Source organism: Eumetopias jubatus, unplaced genomic scaffold (genome assembly GCF_037043125.1).
Source record: "Eumetopias jubatus isolate StellerSeaLion01/CBP00866 unplaced genomic scaffold, mEumJub1_p1.0 scaffold_12, whole genome shotgun sequence".
Classification (NCBI taxonomy): domain Eukaryota; kingdom Metazoa; phylum Chordata; class Mammalia; order Carnivora; family Otariidae; genus Eumetopias; species Eumetopias jubatus.
The window spans coordinates 28,861,709-28,883,352 of record NW_028274818.1 but is presented as its reverse complement, the minus strand read 5'-3'; the positions used below and the strand labels follow the sequence as shown (position 1 = coordinate 28,883,352).

Here is a 21,644-nt window from a genome sequence, read left to right as displayed (position 1 = left end):
TCACACCTGTGGGGCAGAGGTCTGTCAGAAAAGACAAGGAGGCTCCTAGGGCTGAGAGGGAAAGGGGGTCTGTGGACAGGAAGGCAACCCTTGGCCCAAGGCCCACACCCACAGTGGTCAGAAACCCCAAACCTGCTTGGTGAAGGGGCTTTGCAGAGCTGCGGGCACAGAGAAGCCAGCTCAGGGGTTCAACCAGTGTTCTCGAGGTTGGGTCAAACCAGCCTGAGAGCAGAACCGTGACATTCCAGGTACTGGGACTATGCAGTTGGAGAGGTGGGGGTGGGGGCAGGGGCGGGATCTCCCCAGGGCCAGCCCCTCTCTGCCCCTCACCTCTACATCCAGGGAGGAGTCTTTCTTTCCCCACTGGGTCCTCTTGGTGGCTGCTGACTCTTTCTGCACCTCCTGGTTGGAGACATGGGGGGTTAGGGCAGAGTAAGGCACACTGCAGAGGGGGCTTGGGATTCCCCAGGCCCCTCCCCTTCCTGAGAGGGAAGACCCCAGACCCATTCCTCCTCTCTTCTGCGTCCTGGTGATAGACTTAGGCCTCCCTACTCCACATGGTCTCCGCTCCAGGCACATCTCCATTTCCCTCAGGGCTGACCCCCCTCTGACCCAGGTCACTCCACCATGAAAGGCCCATAGCATGAGATCTCAGGGAGAGACAACATACCTGCGGGTCCTGATCTCCAGACTCCTGGGTCCTGCTGATCCACAGGTTGAGCCTTGATGTCACAACCCCTGAAAGCCTCAAGTTCTCCTGAAAAGAAAGGCTTGCATCTCAGGGCTTGGAGCTGCTGGTAACAGCATGGTGTCTTTAGAAAGGGCCCTGGCACAAGGACACGATTCTACCTTGCTCCCATATCCACTCAGCACGTGCCACATATACCCGGGAAGGCCCCCAACCCAGCCCCACCCCCCCAGGGAGTACTGTGCACAGCTAAGGAGATGGGCCCGTGCGTGGCAACTCGAGTCAATGGCAGGTTCTGCCTAAATGGACACATGAAAACACGGAGATTTCTAGTATGGCCAGGGTCCGGTTCTGCCTTTGGAGGCCTCAGGCCTAATCAGCCTAAACATCCAGATGGGCCTGAGCCCCTCACCTTCCGGCTGGAGGCCGGTTCTGCTCGGCTCTGGCCTACCAGCTCCTTCTCAAAGAGGTGGCGCTTGCTGGCTACGCCCACGGGAGCCACAAAGAACTCGGTGCGGGAGGAGCCAGGAGACTTGACTGATTCTGATCTCTGGAAACAGAGAACACAAATGGCTGACCCACAGGGGTGAGGCGCCCAGGCCACACCCACCAAGCCAGTCAGGTACCGAGGCCCCTCCGCAGGAGCCCTGCCCACCTGGACAGCCGTGTGGTATCTCTCCAGCTTCTCCCCTAACTTGACCGTGCCAGCCGGGAGCCGCATGCTGGCGCTGCAGGACAAACCAGGTGAGACCTCTGCCCTCAGCCCGCCCGGAGCCTGAGTAGTGCCCACCCACCCTCTGGACAAAGAGAAGACGGCCTCCCTCACCGAACGAGACTCTAATGGCTTGGCCAAGGTGAAAATCGACTAGAGAAGTCCAGGGACCTTCCTCACCTCCCTAGAAACATCCCACTCAGCAGGACACCCCCAAGATCAGAAATATCCGCCATTCCTCCCCCGTCTTGTCACTTCCACCTCACACCTCACAAGTCTCCTGAATCTCCCCCGCCCCCACCTTCCCCACCACCGCAGTCACCTGCCTCTTGCTCCCTCGGCCTGCCACCCCAAGCTCTCCCCCTCCTGCCGCCACCGCTCCCACCCCAAACAAAGCCCACGCTGTCCTTCTAGCTCGAGCCTCTCAGGCCACGGGGCAGGGACCAAACTCCCCGGTAGAGCATACAAGGCTCTCACGGTCTGGTCCCTGCCTCCCCTCCTGACACCAGCGTCCCCCCGATGCCCCAACCCCTTTCTCCACATGCTTATGCGCCAGTTAACCGGATACCTCACGCTTTTCACCCTCTGTGCCTTTACTTGTTGCTGGGCCCTCTATTTCAAGTCCCACCCAGAAGTCAATTGCTCTGTGACATATCCTCTGGCTCCCGCAGGCTGGGCTGTTGTTGCCACTCTGGGGCCATGTTCCTGTCCCTGCACCTCCCTGCTGAGGGGCTCTTGCATGTTTACTGGCCCACGTGAGATGCTGGAGAGTAGCAGCCATATCTCATTCACCTGTGGGCCCCCTTGCCGCCACCGTCACCCCAGGCCTAGCCCAGGACAGCCGGCCTCCACAAATGCGTAGGGGCAGATGGACACAGCACGAGTGCATGAAATTCCTAATACATAAGCACAACTGCTTTTCAGACCCCATTTCAGTTTCTTTCTTTCAAAACACAGTCCTGGGGCGCCTGGGTGGCTCAGTTGTTAAGCGTCTGCCTTTGGCTCAGGTCATGATCCCAGAGTCCTGGGACTGAGCCCCGCGACGGGCTCCCTGCTCAGCGGGGAGCCTGCTTCTCCCTCTCCCATTCCCCCTGCTTGTGTTCCCTCTCTCGCTGTGTCTTTGTCAAGTAGATAAATAAAATCTTAAAAAAAAAAAAAAAAAAACACAGTCCTTAAACTACTTGCATCAAAATTATGGGGCACGGGGATGCTCATGGAACATGTGGATTCCCAGGCCCATCATCAGGCCTGCTAAAGCAGAGGCTTCTCCTTCCCTGTACTCTTCATAGTCCTCCTAAGAGGCCCTCCTCCTCTCCACCCCAATTTCTTCTACCTTCAGAGCCCCACCCAAGCCCTGCCTCCTCCAGGAAGCTCTCCCTTCCCTCCCTGTTCCATCTCCCTGGGCCTCCAACCCTCGTGTCAGTCCAGTGTCCCTGCAGGACCTGGAGCCCTGGCCCAGGACAGCACCTTCCCCTCAGGTGCCCTGCGGCCCCGCCTGGGAGTACACACGGCAGGCGCTCAACACACGTAGGCTGAATGTGACCAGATGAGACAAAGCCAGAGCCTCCAGGCCCCTGACCTGCGGGTTAAGGTTGTTTCTGAGTTGTCTTTCCTGGGGCTCATCTGAAACAAGAAGGAAAGGCTCTGATGAGTGAGAGTCCCAAGGAGGCCAGGGCCTTCCACAAGGTAAGGGCTCACCTCTCTGAATATTCCTCCTCCTCCTCCTCCTCCTCCAACGCCCAACCAAACCTCCATTAAAGGCCTTCTTCTTGTCTGGGAGACACCTGCCCCCACCCACCAGGCTGGGTCAAAAGCCCCTCCTGTGCCCCACCCCCCACCTCAACCATCTATTTTCCTGTCTACCTCCCTACTGCCCATGAGCCCTGCCAGGCAGGGACCAGCCCTGATCAACACCAGGCCTCCAGCTTCCTCCCCAGGGCCTGGCACACATCAGGGGCACAAAGCACAGTCAGTCAAAAATGAATGAACCACCCAGCGAACCAAGGAACTGAGTAAATACCAGAAGGTGAGATGAGAGTCTCCAGTCCACGCAACTTGTACTACCGGAGCAGAGGCAGAGCACGGAGCTCTAGGAAGAGCCCCACTGCTCTCAGCCCCTACCCTTCCCCCTGTGCCAGCCTCCTGGGTGAGATCAGGAACTGATGAAGGCAGGTGTGGGGCCCCTGCCACTGAACCCGCCCGGTGCCCTCTTCCTGCAGCTCCGGCCCTGCCCACTAGGTGGGGCTGCTCAATCTCATCCACACCCACCTGCTGGGTCATTAACCTGCTCTCCTTCAGTTAATCCAAGTCATCGGCTCTTGGCCACCCGCGGGAATCCAAAACCCCTCTCAAGCCAAAGAATCCACTTGATATCTAACCTAAGGCCCTCATGCTGTAATAAATGCTGAATTCCCCGGCTTGCCCTCCAGTGGACTGGAGACAAAAGGTGCCCTGGGCTCTCACCCGAAAGGAGATGGTCCTGGGGCTGGAGCGTTTGAGGGAGCTGCTGTAGGTGGTCTGGGTGGGCGAGGGTGTGTCTACCTCTTCCTCCTTGCTGGGGATTTTCACCTGGATGGAGTGGGGAGTGTCACACAGGAGGTCTGGGAAGCCCAAAGCCCAAGCCGCCATGGGGACCCCATGTGGCCCGGCTCATCCCAGGAGCTGCAGGAGGAAGGGGGGGGTGGAGAAAACAGTCCTATGCCTTCCTCTGGGGCCTCCCGCCTCTCCGCCTCTGCTGTGGGGATGGTGGACACAGTTCTGTGGGGCCGGGCCACCAGACAGAGCTTTCCAGCAGAACTTCTGGAAGGACCTGCGGCTTCCCAAAAGGCTGCTGGTGTCCTGAAATCCAGACCCTGGATGAGGATGGGGTGCAGGGTAGCTGTGCTCTCTGTCACACAGCTGATGCCCTTTTCGGCTGGCCCCTGCTTTGGTGTCTGTTCTGACAGAGACTAGAAGCAGGTAGAGGGAGAGGAAACGGCCCAAGCCAGCCTCATGGCGAGAGGACAGGAAACAGTGAGGAAGCCAGAGACCACCTGGGGCAGGACGAAAGGGGCATGTGCAGGGTTGGGAGGGGCAGGGGCACTGCCGACCTGGAATGTGATGGGCGGGAGGCGGGAAGCCACAGTCGGAGGGTCCGGCGACCCCTGCTCTCCCAGCTTGGCTGAGGATGGTGGGCTCTCCTCGGGGAGGGCCCTTCCCTTCTGCCCTGTGGTGGGGGGCAGGTGGCTTCCCCCCGAGGCCGGCTGCCCCCCTGCCTGGGGCTGCCCTGAGGCGGCCGCCCTCCTTGGGGCTAGCTTTGTCTCGGTGGCCTGGGTCTTCTCTGACACCAGAGACTTCTCAAAGAGCGATGCTTTCTCAGAAACTATTCTCCTTTCCATGTCTGAAGTCTTCCCTGGGGCCGGCGGCTTCTCCCACACACTTGTTTTTTCTAGAATTGACTTCTTCTCTGACACAGATGTTTTCTCAGGGCCCAGAGCCTTCTCTGAGATGGAGGTTTCCTCCGAGACCAGTCTCTTCCCAAGTACTAATGTCTTCCCCAGGACGGGGGGCTTCTCCGAGACTGCCGGCTTCTCTGAGACCTCCTTCTTCCCGCCTTCGGATTCACGGCCCGCCAAGCTCTCTTCCTCCCTGGCCCAGGGGCCCCGCCGCTCCCGGCTCAGTCTCCGGCGAGGTGGCAGCTCCCCGTCCTTCTTGGGCACGAGGGGCTGCTGCTTGGCCTGCCCTGGGCCAGAGCTGTGCTTTGGCTCCTGTGCCCCCGGCGGGCTGGGGGCCTGTGCAGCCTCCACTATCTGCCGCCTCTGCCTCCGCTCCCGCCGGGTCCTGAGTATGGCCTGGGTGTCATCCTCCTCATCTTTAGAGGCTGAGGTTCGTGGCTTGGGCACCTCTGCTTCCTCCACGCTCAGCAGTCTAGGCCAGAAGATGGAAGATGGGGTGGGAAATAAGAATCAGGGGCTATCAGAGGTGGGAGAGACCCTGGGGCGAACTGATCCAGTGGAGAAGCTTCTGGGGCTGCCAGGGAGGGGGTGAGGAAGTAGAGCACTGGCCTATCCCACCCCCCAACTATCACTTAAATAAGGATCGCTTTTACCTGCTTTACATATGGGTTTTCAGGAAATCATCTGAACAAAGCACTCCATGCTTTTAAAAAGTTGATAAACCTCTCTAAGGACCAACTATGCCATGTTCAGACCCAGTCAACAAACACTGAACAGCTACTTTATAGGTGCCCGGCCCCATGCTGGGCGTTGGAGGGCAAAAGGAATAAATGCAGTCTTTGCCCCTCAGAGCTTAGATCAAGACCAGAGACGCTCAGGGATGTGTCAAAGGTCACCCAGACAATGCACAGTGGAACTGGGAGTAGAACCCAGAGCTTCCCACAGGCCACCCTGCACTCCTGTGAGTCACGTGGCAGCCACGGCCCAGGTCACACACTGAGTTGTCCCTTCCCCCCCGGGGAGGCCCAAGGGAACAAGAGTAACATGAGGAGACTCTCCAAAACCTGTAGCACTTGGCCTCCAGCCAAAGGAGATTCTTTTCCTCCCTCACCCCCTGCCCTCCGTGTGCTTTGAGGCAAGTTAATCGCTGTCTGCGCCTCAGCTTCCCAATCTGCAAACCAGGTTTGTTGGGTGAAATGAGACTCCTTCCCTGTGAGTGCCCACCACCGCCCTGGCACACGGGGGACCTGCTTTCCTTCATAGCCCTAAAATCTAGGCGGCGAGAGTAGCCCCCGTGTCCCTCCCCCCAGGAGTGAATCACGGAGAGTCAGGGGGACAGGGAGGCAGCGTGGGCTATGGAAAGGGTGAAGCCAGACACTGAGAGATCTGGACGAGAAGTCTGGCCCTGCCACTCCCTGGGTAAGTGATCTCAGCAAGTCGCCCGTGTTCTGCTTCCGAAGAGGTTGGGGACTGGTGTGTGGACGAGAGTCTAGGGAGGGTGAGGAGCTGGAAGCTTATCTTCAGACCATCACATTGGCTAGGCAGGCCAAACCTGTCGTACGCTGTCTGTCTGGGGCAGCTAAGTCCATCCCGGTCACCTGGGAGAGGGAAATGGTGCCCCGTCCCCCCACCCTGACCCGAGCACCTCTGGGCAGCCGGTGCGTCTCCATTCTGGGCGAGCTTGGGAGCCTCGTCGTCCGTGGTGGAGCTCAGATTTCGGTGCCGCCGCCGGCGCTCACGTTCCTGCTCCTCCTCATCCTCTAGAGTCCACTGCCTGGCCAGGCTGCGGGAGGGACAGGGGAGAGAGGGTCAGTGCAGGCTGCGGGGGGGGGGGGGACAGGGGAGAGAGGGTCAGTGCAGGCTGGGGGGGCGGGGAGAGGGTCAGTGCAGGCTGGGGGGGGACCGGGGAGAGGGTCAGTGCAGGCTGGGGGGGACGGGGGAGAGAGGGTCAGCGCAGGCTGGGGGGGACGGGGGAGAGGGTCAGTGCAGGCTGGGGGGGACGGGGGAGAGAGGGTCAGCGCAGGCTGGGGGGGACGGGGGAGAGGGTCAGTGCAGGCTGGGGGGGACGGGGGAGAGAGGGTCAGTGCAGGCTGCGGGGGGACGGGGGAGAGAGGATCAGTGCAGGCTGGGGGGGGGACAGGGGAGAGAGGGTCAGTGCAGGCTGCGGGGGGGGACAGGGGAGAGAGGGTCAGTGCAGGCTGGGGGGGACGGGGGAGAGAGGGTCAGTGCAGGCTGGGGGGGGACGGGGGAGAGAGGGTCAGTGCAGGCTGGGGGGGACGGGGGAGAGGGTCAGTGCAGGCTGCGGGGGGGGGACAGGGGAGAGAGGGTCAGTGCAGGCTGGGGGGGACGGGGGAGAGAGGGTCAGTGCAGGCTGGGGGGGGACGGGGGAGAGGGTCAGTGCAGGCTGCGGGGGGGGACAGGGGAGAGAGGGTCAGTGCAGGCTGCGGGGGGGGGACAGGGGAGAGAGGGTCAGTGCAGGCTGGGGGGGACGGGGAGAGAGGGTCAGTGCAGGCTGGGGGGGACGGGGGAGAGGGTCAGTGCAGGCTGCGGGGGGGGGACAGGGGAGAGAGGGTCAGTGCAGGCTGGGGGGGACGGGGGAGAGAGGGTCAGTGCAGGCTGCGGGGGGACGGGGGAGAGGGTCAGTGCAGGCTGCGGGGGGACGGGGGAGAGGGTCAGTGCAGGCTGGGGGGGGACGGGGGAGAGAGGGTCAGTGCAGGCTGCGGGGGGACGGGGGAGAGGGTCAGTGCAGGCTGCGGCGGGGGGACAGGGGAGAGAGGGTCAGTGCAGGCTGGGGGGGGACGGAGAGGGTCAGTGCAGGCTGGGGGGGACGGGGGAGAGAGGGTCAGTGCAGCCCAGGCCAGATCCCTGCATCCCTGCATCCCCATCCCCCACAGCCAAACCCCTGTGGGGCTGGGGAAAGAGAGCAAACACCCTCTAGGCCTGGGCTGTGTATGGGCAACCACACTGGAACCAGGGCTGAGCTGAACTGGGACGTGCTGTAAGATACACATGTATCCCCAAGACCTGATAACGAAAAACAGACTGCAAAATATCTCATTAATAATCTGCATCTTGGTTACATGTTGAAATGATAATATTTTGGACATACTGGGGAAATGAGATATAGTATTAAAATTCATCACCTGTTTCTCTTTGCTTTCTTAGTATGTCGTCTATAGGAACTGACAATTTTAGAGGCACCTGGGTGGCTCAATCGGTTAAGCATCTGCCTTCAGCTCAGGTCATGATCCCAGGGTCCTGGGATGGGAGCCCCACATCGGGAGAGAGACAAGCAGACTCTACACTGAGCGTGGAGCCTGACTCAGGGCTCGATCCCAGGACCCTGAGATCATGACCTGAGCCAAAACCAAGAGTCCGACGCTCAACCAGCTGAGCCACCCGGGTGCCCCCCATCAATCGTCTTTAGCTACCTGCCCTTTCACCCTCCCACCCACCTCGCTGCCAGCCCTCCCCACCTTCCATCCACCCACCCTTCCATCCCAACCAAAGAGCAGATACATCATTGCTAAGCAACTGCAATGGACCAGCAAGTCAGGAACTGGAGGATTCATAGAAGAAGCCGGATCCCTACCCTAAAGATACCTCTATCTAGTGGGAAAGAGAAGCATGTCCACCAGTAACTCCCCCAACCAAAGCACAGAAACTGCTCTGCAGGAGAGAGAATGGTTACTGTAAGGCAAGATTATCAAGAAAGGCTCACGGATGAGACTGACCCTGGCTGCGTCTCCGCGGGTGAACAGGATTTCAACAGAGGGGACAGGGGGCTGGGGAGAAACTGGTAGGCCAGGCAGAAGGGAGGGCCTGGGCAAGCCTGAGGTCAGACAGAGGAGGTTTGTTGGGACAGAAGGATGTGCTTCACCAGCGCCCTGGGAGAAAGTTTGGGCTGGAAATAGCACACCGTAAGGCAGCAGAGTGAGCCCTCTCTGGAGCCTTCCTATGACTCTCCCAGTACTACCTAGGGCCCTACAGATAGGAACTGAGTCTGGAAAAAGTCTCTTCTTCCATCCCAGAGTTACTGTAAGGCCATCCCTCTGCCACCGTCAGGTGTCAAACCTGCTCTCCCAGCCCGTCCTGTGGCCCAGCCCCATTCCTCCTGGGCCTCTTCCCCTCCTGCAGGGTAACACCATGCAACCAAGCCTCAATTTAAGGAAAAGACATGTTTCTGGAAAAAAATAATCATGCAAACCCACGGATTTTACAAACAGAATTACATATGAAATGCATTTATGGAGCCTCCAAGGAAAGATTCTCCAGGCAGCCTCTCGTAAGGCAGTCTACTCCCCCTGCCCTTGTGTACATCCCTGTCTTTCCTCTTCGCCAGTTTTCCTTCCTAAAATGAGGAAGATGAGCCACACAATGGCTCCAATCTGTTTTTCTAAGCCCAACATCATGTTGATCCAACATTCACCAAACAAATATTTTTTGAACACCGACTGCGTGCCAGACACAGTCCCAGGCATTGGGATGCAGCAGGGGAGGAGTGCATAGTGCAGGGGGTGGGGGGGTGTGGTCAGCGAGCCAGGAAATGAGTGCACGAACAAAACGATGTCAGGAAGTGACCCGAGGACAACAGAACCAGGTAAGGGGTAATGTGAGAGAAGGTGACCGGGAGGGGAGGCCTCTCCGAGAGCTGAGGAGGGGCCCGGATCTGGTGGCAGGGTGTCCCAGGAGGAGAACACCGCAAGTGTAAAGCCCCAGGTGTGACGGCTGGGCGTTCAGAGGAAGCGGGGGGGGGGGGGGGGGGGCTGGAGCCACAGCGTGGCCCACAGGGAGCTAGGACAGGGAGGAGAGGCCAGAGAAAAGGGCCTCATGGACCAGGGAAAGAATGTGGGTTTTATTCAAGTATGCTGGAGAGCCACTGGATAGTTTTACATAGAGGAGTGACATGATAAAATTTGTTACTATTATTTTTTTAAAGATTTTATTTATTTATTTGAGAGAGAGAATGAGATAGAGAGAGAGCATGAGAGGGGGGAGGGTCCAAGGGAGAAGCAAACTCACTGCCGAGCAGGGAGCCCGATGCGGGACTCGATCCCGGGACTCCAGGATCATGACCTGATCCGAAGGCAGTCGCTTAACCAACTGAGCCACCCAGGCGCCCTAATTTGTTACTATTATTATTTAATCTCTCTGACCACTGAAGGAAGAAGAATTGAGGGTGGCATGGGGAGGGGGAGATGGGGCCCCCATCAGGAGACTCCTGCCATGGCCCAGGCGAGAGCCATGCTGGCCTGAACTGTGGTGGTGACAGAGAGAAGGAAAGAGGGATGGACTGGGAACACATCTTGAAGACAGAGCCAAGGGCAGATGGGCTGGATGGGAATGAAGGCAGAGAAAAGAGAAGAAAGAAGGAAAACTCCTAGATTTTTGGCCTGAGCAATTCCTGGTGCTGTTAATAAGATGGGAAAGATGGGGGGAGGGGAGTTTGGGGAGATGGTGGCCGGCAGTGGGGGGTAGGGGAAGGAAAAGTTCCGTTTCCGGCTATTGAGGGTGAGGCGAAGACACCAGTGCAAAGGAGACCAAGGCCCTGAGCCAGGGAGATCAGAGGAAAGTCAGGGCGGAGTGTGAACCTGGAGGCAGGAACGAGGTCCTGTCCAAGGCCACTGGTGGGGGGAGACCAGCACAGAGTAGTGAGCAGAGGTGCTGGTCCCAGAGTCAAGCCAGACTCGCCAAGGGGAGAATGGGAATCAAGAACGAGGAACCGGTGAAGACCAGCAACTCTTTGGAGAAGTCTTCCTCAGAAGAAAAGCAAATAAACTGGGACAGTAGCTAGAGCAGAATGGACTCAAGGAATGGTTTTGTAATTGAGGTAGAGTTCCTATACAACAGACACACATCAAGTTTTGTTTTCTTTTTAAAAATGGGAAAATGAAGGAGAGTGGAGAGGGTATGAGAAGTCTGAAAACAAAGTGTGAAGATGTTGTCCTGCAGGGAGAGGAGAGACCACAGGAGAGGGTGTCTCTCATCTCTAGCACCCACTATGGTGCCCGGCACACAGGTGCCAATGAATGTGGAATGAACCAGTGTGACTGTCAACTGTCAGATGTCAGGGCTCTCCTCCTCCCTGGGGAATCACGAAACCTCTGTCTTGACAAGGACGAGCATGAAGGGGGGTACAAATTCTGAGCTTCCCCAAAGACAATCTGTCCATCTGTTACGAGCCAGGCTCTGATGCCTGACCACTTGTCAGCTAAAGTTGGCTCATGAGAGATCTTCAGTTCATGTGTGGTGAATGAGTGAATGAACGAATGACTAATCTTCAAATACACAGAGCTCTCAGGGGTCATGTGAAGGCCTATGGGAATCATGTTTAAATTCTGTGGTCAAGGCCATGGGCCTCTGACTGGAGCCTTTCTCCACCAGACTTGGAAATGCCAGCTTCAGCTGGCTTTCATCTGAGGCCATGTTTTCATCTCTCTCCTTCTCTGGACTTACTCCCTCCCCCTATGTCCAGTTTGGGAGCAGTTCTTGCCCTCCGAAGTTGAGGGATTCATACACTGGGGAAAGGGCCCCCACAAAGCCAGGAGCTCCTCTCCCCTGACCACACCCAGCTGGGCTGGGCTGGAGCCTCCAGGATTCCTCGGTCCTGAGCAACCCCGTTCCCACACACACTCCTCTCAGCCCTGGGGGAAGCAGCTTATTTGTTTATCCTCCAGTGGGGCCATATATGGAGTGTGATCTGCCAGAGCCTTGTCTCTCCGGAAATGACTCACCCCCCTTGCTCCCCAGGCCAGCCCTAGCCCTAAGGGGACTTCAGGGCTGGAACTGCAGGAGGTGGGGCCCAGGTGTCCTTGAATGTCCACCAGCTTTATGCCATGACCCCACAGTCCCCCAAGATGACTTGGTCACTCCCCTGCTGCTCAGGAATCATGGGGCTGCCTTCAACCCCTGGCAGAACATGAATCACTTCACCTTCACCACCTTTACCACCACCTCACCCTGGGGAAGAAATGTTATTGCCAATAACTCTTGCTTATAAAATGAGGAAATGGATAGAACTGGGGGGTAGGGGGCAAGGGTCAGTCTCCAGGAGGGACCTCAGCAGGTGCAACTGTTGAAACCACCATAATAAATATATGATAAGTAAGGGCGTTAGAATGGTGCTTAACATTCAGTAGCACACAAAATATCTGTTGAATATGGTAAATAATAATAAGTCAATAAATAAAGGAATCAAGAAGTGAGGGTACTAACACCTAAGTGCTTACTATAATGCCAGGCACCATTCTTAGTATTTTACAAAGAACATGGACATTAAAGCTCACAACAACCCCGTGAGGTAAGGTTGTGTTATCCCCATTTCACAGATGAGGAAATGGAAGGTCACTGGGGCTAGTAACTTTCCCAAGATAGCACAATTAATCAAAAGAAAAAAAAATAAGACTCCATGCTAGGTCAGCTTCTCAAAAGCCTGTTCCCTTAACCACAATACCAGATGCCAGAAGAGGAGGTCCGAGGAGGGCTGCCCCTAAGCCAGAGTGAGTCCCCACCTTCTTGACAGCCTATCAGTGTATGTTCGGAGGAAGAAGCTGGGGAGCCTGAGAGGGCCTCCGACCATGTGGGATTCCCCACCCCAGGGCAGGCCAGAGCTCATGGCGCAACCTGGGAGAGCAGAGGTTTTGGGGGATCCCCATGGCCAACGCATTGACCACAGCCGGGCCCAGGACGGAACCGGGGTCCCACCATCTGGGAGTCCCAGCCACTTCCCCCAGCTGATGCCATGGCCCTAGGCAGCCGCCCCACCATGCCCCCCTTCCCGACAATCCTTTCCTCTACCTCCCCTGCCCTTCACTTGGGGACATCCGTCTCTCTTCGCCTCCATGTACGGCCACTATCCTCCCCCAATACTGCACTCACACCGTTGCTTTCAGCTGCTTAACAGATAGAAGTTAGATCTAAGGAAGAACCTCCCTGCAGGAGACCTCAAAACAAGCTCAAAAAACAGATCAGGGCTCAGCTGCTCTGGTTAAGTAGGGGAAGAGTGAGAAGGCTGCCCCAGAAACATCTGTAGAACCCTGGGCTCAAGGAGCAGGATTTGCAACTCTTTGAAGGAAAGAACAGACAGCTGGGAGGCCCAGCTCTGACTGGCCTTGTGACCTTGGGCCAGTCTTCAACCCCTAGGGACGACAGGTCTCGGGCTGCCCTTGTGCACAAGGAGGGGTTACCACGGGCAGTCACGAAAGTCCCTTCCAGCCCTAACGGGCTAGGGAGAGGTATCAGGGGAGGACGGCGAGCCGTGCTGGGAGGTGGGAGGGCTGCTCAAGGCCTAGGCAGGGAAATGATTAACCACTGGCAGCTCAGTCCCAGGCACCCTCAGACCCACCCCTCACCCCCTGCAGACAGGCCCAGCCCAGCCTCACCCGTCACCTGGCCAGCCCCGGGAGGAAAGAACAAGGCCACTGACCAGGGCACCCTGCCAACCAGCTCGCCACCGCCCCCATCCCAGGGCTGGAGCATCTGAAGGTCTACTTCACGCCAAGGATGGGTGGCAGGCTGGCCCTCCGCTCCCCACCTGGACCCTGCCTGGAGCCACACCGGTCACACCCTCATCACAGGTTGACAGTGACTCACAGCCCTTTCCCTCCTGCCCGCTGAGGCTTGTTGTTCAGCCGGGGAGCAGAGCGGGAGCGGACCTCCGCTCCAGGCGCCTCATCAGAGTGACGGCTGGTATCAGCTGGGTCTGCCCACGGGGCTCTGCGCGGGCTGGGGCTGGCAGGGAGGGCAGGCCAGGGGCTCCTGTGGCAGGACTGGTTCCCCAGGGCGTTCCTGGCACTCACCCTGGGCATCCCCTGGGAACCCGGCCCCACCCCTGCAGCCACATGTCCATCTGAGCAGGGGACAAGCTAAGACCAGACCCTGCTCCCATTTTTAAAGTTCTCGTGCTCCAGCCACCCCCCCACCCCCCCACACACACACCCTATACATATCCAGGCATGCTCTCAGACACAAAATCACATATATCCCACCAGTCGGTGAGCTCCTGATGACGTAGTGTGTGGTTTGCACTTTTCACCCAATGCACTATACTGAGGTCTTCAATAAACATTCACACCAAACACACTCAGACTCCTACAGCCCAAACTCAGCAACATAAGAACCTACTACTCACACAGATACCTCCATACTACATGGGCCATAAACACGCTCACCCACACATACACCTGCACACACCCATATAAGCACAAATCCACTGGCACAGATATGCCCCCACCTAGGAGCAAAGGCACTCCCACATCAACCCCCAGGCACAATGACCCACTTGCAGAGTCCAAGGTCTGGACCCCCAAGTGCCACCCTCAGCACAGACCTTCCCTGGGGTGTGCCCAACCTCCCGGGCAGCCTAGGTTCCTTTTCGCGGAGCACTGAGTTCCTTCCATTCTCGGGGCTTACCTTATCCGCCTCTCTAGAACCCTTGGGCCCCGCCACATGGGGGGTTACTAGGCAACTGTGCTTCAGAGCAATGTGAGGTCCTGAGGGTCTGAGGAGGCGGGCCCCCAGCCCTGGGGAGGATGAGACTGAGACATGAGAGAAGCTGCAGAGCCCTTCTGGAGGGAGGCGAAGGAGATCCTAGAACACTGGAGAATGCCTGAAAGCCACCTGAATGGGGAAGGCCTGGGGAGGGTGCTGGTCTGCCCCTGCAGAGAGAACCTTGGCCTCAGTGTCCAAATGCCCACCTGGGAAGGGCAAAAAGGACAATTTCTACTTGGCTTAACCCTATGCGATCAAAGGAGTAGGGATCCAGCTCCGAGCTACTACACAGGCCTGTTTCTTCAAGGGCAAGATGGTGGGAGGTGGCAGGGAGAGTGGGGGGGGGTGAAGAAATGAAGATGCTGGTCTGAACACTTCTCAGGGGAGGTGCCCGGTAGCTCCAACGGGAGTCACCAGGGTCACCAGCCACAGCGAGGGGTGCTGCCTCCAGGACAACCCTCCAACATCCCAGGCTTATCTAACCCTGACAGGATGTCCAGCAAGCAAGGACAAGACACCCAGTATCCTGACCCTCTAAAAGACCAGCCTACAAAAAAAAAAAAAAAAAGACTGAAGCACAGAGGGGGACAGCAACTATCTTGAGGTCGCCCAGCCCAGACACCACCCCAAAATGCCACACTCTGAATTTGAGCCTCATTAGTGGGAGGGGGCTCTGTTGCCCAATGGTCTCTATTCCCTGATCCCTGTTCTTCTGGCCCTCCAGGGAGAGAGTGCTGTCCCCAACCCTCTTCCCCAAGAGGGGGTGACGGATACCTCCCCAGGGGCCCACTCTCTTAGTCTCTACCAGAGAAACATGGCAGCGGCGGAGGCCTCTCTCGGAACGAGGCTTGGCGGTAACTCTTGAACACCTCCCCAGTCCCCCCAAATGTTCCCTCCACCCCGCAGGGGGCCATGGGAGGGCCTCTCCAGGCCGGGGACCAGCCTCCCCCAAGCACCCTGTGTGTGGCCTCAGTCCCCGAGAGGAGGAAAGGAACGGTGGGGGAGCGAGAACACCCGCCCTGCCCTGTCACCTAAGAGCTCCCCCATTTTGGCCCCAGGGGCTGCCACCACCCCCACCACCCCCACCACCCCCACACCCCCCACACCCCCCACACCCCCGCCCGACAGCCTCGGAGCCCGGTTCCCGGGGACGGGAAGGGGGCCGACGCCGCGGCGGGGAGAGGAGAGCCCGGTGCGGCTCCCCGGGGCCGGCCGTGGCGCTCACCTGGACAGCGCGGACCAGTCCTTCCTGCTGACAGCCATGCCGCCGAGCCCGCGGCCGCCGAGTGCGCGTGCAGGGCCCGGCGGCCGCCGCCTCACCTGCGCGCCCCTCCCCCGCCGCCCGGCCCAGGTAAGGTCACATGGCCGCTAATCTCAGCCCGCCCGGCCCGCCGCGCTCGCACCCGCCGCCCCGAGCGGCCCCCGGGGTGTGGGCGGCCCCGCACAAAGCCGCATTGATCTCCGCCCCGGCCGGCCCGACCGCGCGCCCGCGAGCGCCGGCTAGCTGTCCGACCGGCCGCCGGACGGACCGACGGACGCCCAGGCCGGCGCGGGGTAGATCGGCCGCCGGCAGCGAGGGCGGGGGACTTCCTGCTCAGAACCAGTTCGACCAGCTCGGCGCTGAGCCGCCTCCTCTCGCAGGGGCCGGGGTGCCGGGGAGTGGGGCGGCGGGCGGGGACCCGACGATCGGGGTCGGGCCGAGCTCGCTGCGGGTAAACCGGCTTAGCCCGGAGAAGCCCAAGAGCGGAAGCCGAGCGGGAGAGTTAGAGCAGGTACCGTAACGTCGGGTCCGGGACCCGAGCACCGGCTCCCGGGCCTGCAGCGCCCGCCCCGGCCCTCCGCCCCTAAGAGGCCCCGAGAGATGAGCCGGGCAGTGCTTTCGCTGTGCCGCCAGCAAACTACAGAACGCAGCCCCGTGTAAAGCCAGCCAACCCCCAAACGAGATTCTTCGATTCAGTTCAGCAAACATTTGAGAGCCTGCAGTTCGGAAAACACAATGATGTCAAAGGCACTGTCCTGGCTTTGCTGGTACTGGTCTTTGGGCTGAAGCAGCCGGGTGTGTAACAGGGCAGAGGAAGCTCAGCTTTTCCCCAGGAAGGAATGAACCCGGATCACCAGGACCGGGATTCTGAAGGGCGCTCGGGCACCACCAGCACCACCTGGCTCCCTTCAAGTGTGCAGCTGGGCTGGTGGGTGCCAGGGGCTCTCTATCCAGGAACCAGTTTCGGATGGGCTGAGAGAGGGGCAGTCACTGAGCATGGAGACTCTTATCTCCCCTGATGGATCAGAACTGCAAGGTCAGCAGCAGCAGTTCCTGCTCTGAGAGGGATGGGTCGAAGCCCCAGGCACCAGGAGGAGGAGGAGGAGAAGGGGAGGCAGAACTGCCAGCACTCTGGCCTTGCTCCCCAGCCTGGCCTCCCTTTGGCACTGATCCAGGACTCATGGTCTCCACCGTGCCCTCTGGCTCTGAGATCTGACGGTGATGAGCAAGCCAGTTGCTGAGCAGAAGCCTGGAAACAGAGACACACATCTAAGGCATCTCCTTCCCCAAAAGGCCCCCTCCTCCAGGGAGCCTTTCTTCTTGACCTAGGCGGTGAGGAGTGAGGTTTAAGGAATGATTGCCGGACCGGGAGCCTGGAGATCTGGCTTTGAGCTCGGATTCTGCCATTTAGGAGCCATGTGACTTGGGACAAGTCACTTTTCGTTTCTTCATCTATGTAGTGGAAATAATGATACTTTGCTTCCTTCCAGACTGTGGGGATCAAATGAGTCAATCATTGAGTGTTGGTGGCACGGCGATGAGCAGTGTTAAGGCTGACAAGGCCCCAGAACGTTTTGAACAGAAGCCAAGGCAGGACCCAGAGCCATATGCTCTTCAAAGGAAAGAGAAAGAAGGAACGATGGTAATCTATGTCCCTGGATCCTCTGATACAGGGCCTGACGCTTCCCAGGGAGCCTGCTGTCTCCTGGGGACCTAGGGAATGCTCTTTCCAAGGTTTGTCAGTAGTGGCACCTCAACTTAGGAAGAAAAATACTCCTAGTTATGTGACACCTGGTCCTCCTAGGGACACTTTATGAAGCCAAGGAGACAGTCAAGTATCTCTAAGTCCAAAATCCAACACCCTCTCTGTGGATATAAAAACCCAAAGACATGGAAGGTTGGTATGTGGGTAATTCTAGAAGTAAGGAAAAGCAAATTAGGTGCATGTTAAAGCCCCCAAAGTTGTTTGAGGGCAGGCATTGTAGATTTACTAGACATTTTCTATGCACCAGACACTGTGCCTGGTGCTGTCAGTGTAGCAGCTTCCTAGGGCTGCTGTGGCAAGGTCCACAAATGAAGTGGCTTAAAACAACAGAAATTTATTTTCTCACAGTTCTGGTGGGTAGAAGTTCAAGTTCAAGCTGTGGGCAGAGACAAGCTGCCTCCACAGGCTCTAGGGGAGAATCGTTCCTTGCTTCTTCCCAGCTTCTGGCAGTTGCTGGTAATCTTTGGAGTTCCCTGGCTTCCAGGTGTGTTATTCCAATCTCCACCTCTACCATCACAAGGAATTCTCCCTGTGTCTCTGTGTCTGCGTCCAAATTCCCCTCTTCTTATAAAGATGTCAGTCATTAGATGAGGGCCCACCTAATGGAGTCGTACTGACATACCTCATTTTAACTTGATTACATCTGCAAAGACCCTAGTTGCCAGTAAGGTCAGACTCTTGGGTACCAGGGGTTAGGAATTAAACATATCTTTTTGGGAGCCAGAATTCCGCCCACCACAATCAGCCAAGTGGCTTTGACTTCAGGGACACAAAAATGGTGAGGCCTCGGCTCCTGACCTCCAGACCTTCCCACTCTAGCAATGGAGATGCACACCCAAGCCTCATTCCAGACAGACTGATAAAAACTGAAGTTAAGTCATCAGGAGGGATTAACTCTAATGGAGGGATTGGGAAGTCTCAAAGAGGAAAGAACATCGGGGTTGGCCTTTGAAGGTTAAGTGGAATTCAACCGTCAGAAATGGCAGCTGAGCATCCAGCTACTGGACACAGCATCAACAAAGACAGAGGGGCAAAAGTGGAAGGTGTTTGTGGAGCAGAGAGAAGACTCATGTGCTTGAGGCCTAGAGAACCTTCCTTCTAAGGCTGAAGGGAAAGAGGGGGAACAGGTAGTGAGGACCCTGGGTTGTGCTCAGGTGTTACTCTTTCACCACAGGATATGTAGAACTTGAAGAAAAAGGGAGGGTTAATGGCCTATGAATGGGAAAGGTCGTAGACCCCGAAAGACAACTCTGGAGGCAGTATGAGTAGAGGTCAGATCAGAAGTGGGAGGCCATGCTGGGGAGGGTATTTTGTACAGTCCACAAAAGAAATGAAGGGGGCTTGAGCAAAGGCAGCCAAGTAGGGGGAGAGCAGAGGTGTTGGCAAGAGCTTTCGAAGTTCAATTGTCAAGACTGAGTTGACTGATTGTGGGCGGCAAAGGAGGACATCTCCCTAGGCTGAGGGGCTGGGTGAAGGCAGGTGCCGCTGATGAAACAGGGCTGCAGGGGGAGGAGGAGGCTTCGGGAGGAAGGTGACTTTAGACCCCTAGGGGTTCTTCAGCCTCAGCATTATTGACATTTTGGACCTGATCATTCTTTGTTGTGAGGACTGTCCATGCATGGTAAGATGGTCAGCAGCGTCCCTGGCCTCCACTCATTAGAATGTAGGGTCCGTGAAGACAGCCAGGTGGAGCTGTCCAACAGATGGCTGGCTGTGGGGAGTATGGGTGCTCCAGAGCACCCAGTGGTGAGCTGCAGAGCAGGCAGGAGGAGGGGTTTCCTGAGGACTGGCGGGGGAGAGAGGTGTTAATGTTCAAGATGTCTGTGCCCCTGTGCTAACCCCCTGAGTGTCTTAAGAGCAAAGGCCTAATGCCTCAGTATCCCCTCAGCTCTATGCCTAGTATAGTAGGTGCTCAATAAAGGTTTGGAGAATTGCACTAACTTGCTTTGGGAAGAAGAACAGGAAAACCCAAATCGGCCAAAACCCCTGCTGAGTATAATCTTGGGAGCTGGGTCTGGGAGAAGCTGAGATGGGGAGGTGGGGGACTCTAAGCATCCCTTGGCCTCCCGGATATAGCAAAACCAGGATATGGAGCATCAGCAACTACCCCTGTTGTTGGAAGGGGCGCACGAGGTACAATCTAGCAAAGGTGAAGATATGGTTCTTGATGCCCCAGCAATTGCACTCCTGGGGAGAGAAACTCTTGAGCAGGAGCAGTCGAAGAAAGGTTTGTGAATATTCCAAGCAGCACTGTTTATAGTGGCAAAATTCTGGAAACCACCTCCATGTCTGTTAATAGAAAAATGGGTGAATAAGTGATAGTATTTTTGTCATGTCACAGCAAAGGTATCAACAGGAGTGAATTTCACCACCTTCACCTCGAAGAGGAAAAAGCAGGAAGCATGCATTTATGTCAGGTTTACCCGAAAAATGCAAAAGTAGACAATATCTTGTTTAGGAATTCATAGATACAGAGGAGCGTTATAAAGAGAACGAAGAGAAGAGTAAACACAGAGCTGAGGATTCTGTGGATGCCTCTGTGGAGAGGAAGAGCCTTGGAAAACCTTTTACAGTACCCTTGTTCCTAACATGAGTGGTCGGCACATGGATGGTCATTTTATAACTCTTCAACTGTATGCGCATTAAAAACCACAGGCGTGTGCTGATCACTTCCTCCAAGGACAATCCACGGAGATAGGGCTTTTCACATGGGAAATTCCCTGGTCAAGGGCAAGAGTTTTCAGGACTTCCCAGGCAGCAGTGGGGGAAGGGGGCATCTCCTCCCAGAACTTACGTCAGGCTCTGGAACCCCCACCCCTACCCCTATCTACATAGCTCATAGGTCGGCCTCTCCTTCTCCAAAGAGGCCGGAGTGGGGACCCAGGGGGATCCCTGGCCCCAGACTAGCAGGTTTGTAAATCACACCCTGACATTTCAGGTTTATCCCATTCATATATACCCGCTGAGCACCTGCCATGCCAGACCACTCTAGGGGAAGGCAGAAAACAAATGTAATCACACTCATACCCTCAAAAACCCAGGGCGGTGGTTCCCTGGCTTTGGGTTTTTACCAACGAATAATATGTTTTAAATATGAATACCCTGGGGCACCTGGGTGGCTCAGTCAGTTAAGTGGCTGCCTTCGGCTCAGGTCATGATCCCAGGGTCCTGGGATGGAGCCCCACGTCTGGATCCCTGCTCAGCGGAGAGCCTGCTTCTCCCTCCACTTGCCACTCCTTTAAAAAAATATATGAATACCCAAATGGTGTTGATACCATTTTATTTTGCAAAGTAAGAACATTAAAAAACAATGACTACCTACCCTGCTCCCACTCCATAAGTAAAGAATATGTTAATACTAAAATCATAACATTAAGGCATGCATAATTTTAGAACAAAGGAGAGCCCTTGTCACTGAGTACATTAAGCTTTATGGAAACTTCCACCACAGCAGCCCTGGCTTCCCCATCGTGCAGCCGTTGAAATGTGGGTCACAAAAAGCGAGTGAATCAGGAGAGTTGTGTCTGGGAAGCACCAGTACAAGGGACACACAGGCATCCGCCCCACCTCGGACAGGCAAGCCACTGCATGCTGTGTGCACACACACCGGGCTCACCTTCAGATGAACAGCCACGAGCATTCACACACAACGCACACACACACACACACCCTCCCCCAGGGGCTCCTAGGTCGGAACACCTGGCACCCAGATGAAGCCATACTTCTCTCTCAAACCTGGAGTAGAGGGCAGGCTCGCCCAGTCTGTGCTGACCAGTGAGAGGGGTACTTGTTGGCACTAGAGCCAGATGCATGCTGGGCTGGCCCAGAGGTGGGCCACCTGCTCAAGTCACCGGACCTCTCTGCCTCTGGCTGGGATACCAAAGCTCTACCCACATCCAGTTTTTTCAGGAGACTGGGGGTCCAAGGACCTATGTTTGCATCCCAATTATATCTGTGACCTTCAACAAGTCACTTTCCCTCTCTGGGCCTGCAGACATTGACCATAGTTCTCTGGTGCCAGGGCCCTGGGGCTATAGGGACTCACGCTGCTCAGCCTCAGGGGACCCACAGGCCAGTTTAGGATTGTGTCTTGGGAGTAAGGGGTTCCTTGTTCCTCAGCTCCAATGAAGGAGCCTCGGCCGGCAAGCCTCGGGGATTTTTGAGGAGAGAACCCCGATGTGGTCAGGAGAGGACCTGCCATCTGCACGGGTCCCAGCAACCTGATCCAGTTTTCAGTAGCTTGATCACCCACCTGGAACGAAACTGCCCCCCTGGCTGCCCAGCCCAGATCCCTG

General features: G+C 56.9%; 1 protein-coding gene across 1 annotated transcript; it reads right to left on the bottom strand.

Annotated features, from left to right (window-relative positions):
• LAD1 (ladinin 1) lies at positions 1–15,586 on the bottom strand. Its single transcript, XM_088016874.1, has 10 exons — positions 15,549–15,586; positions 6,480–6,617; positions 4,490–5,306; positions 3,864–3,968; positions 2,980–3,023; positions 1,344–1,416; positions 1,101–1,238; positions 671–757; positions 331–402; positions 1–21 (listed from the first exon to the last, which is right to left on the bottom strand). Exons 1-10 carry the CDS (start codon positions 15,584–15,586, stop codon positions 1–3), a joined length of 1,533 nt encoding a protein of 510 aa, XP_087873000.1.
• Positions 15,587–21,644: the final 6,058 nt, after the last annotated feature.

Bases quoted from the DNA above. Each gene is read 5' to 3' on its own strand.
- LAD1 (XM_088016874.1), bottom strand. From the start codon at position 15,586: ATGGCTGTCAGCAGGAAGGACTGGTCCGCGCTGTCCAG. The intron at 1,239-1,343 runs GTGGGCAGGGCT...CTCTGTTTCCAG, and splicing joins GATACCACACGGCTGTCCAG to AGATCAGAATCAGTCAAGTC. The intron at 758-1,100 runs GTGAGGGGCTCA...CTTTCTTTTCAG, and splicing joins AACCGGCCTCCAGCCGGAAG to GAGAACTTGAGGCTTTCAGG.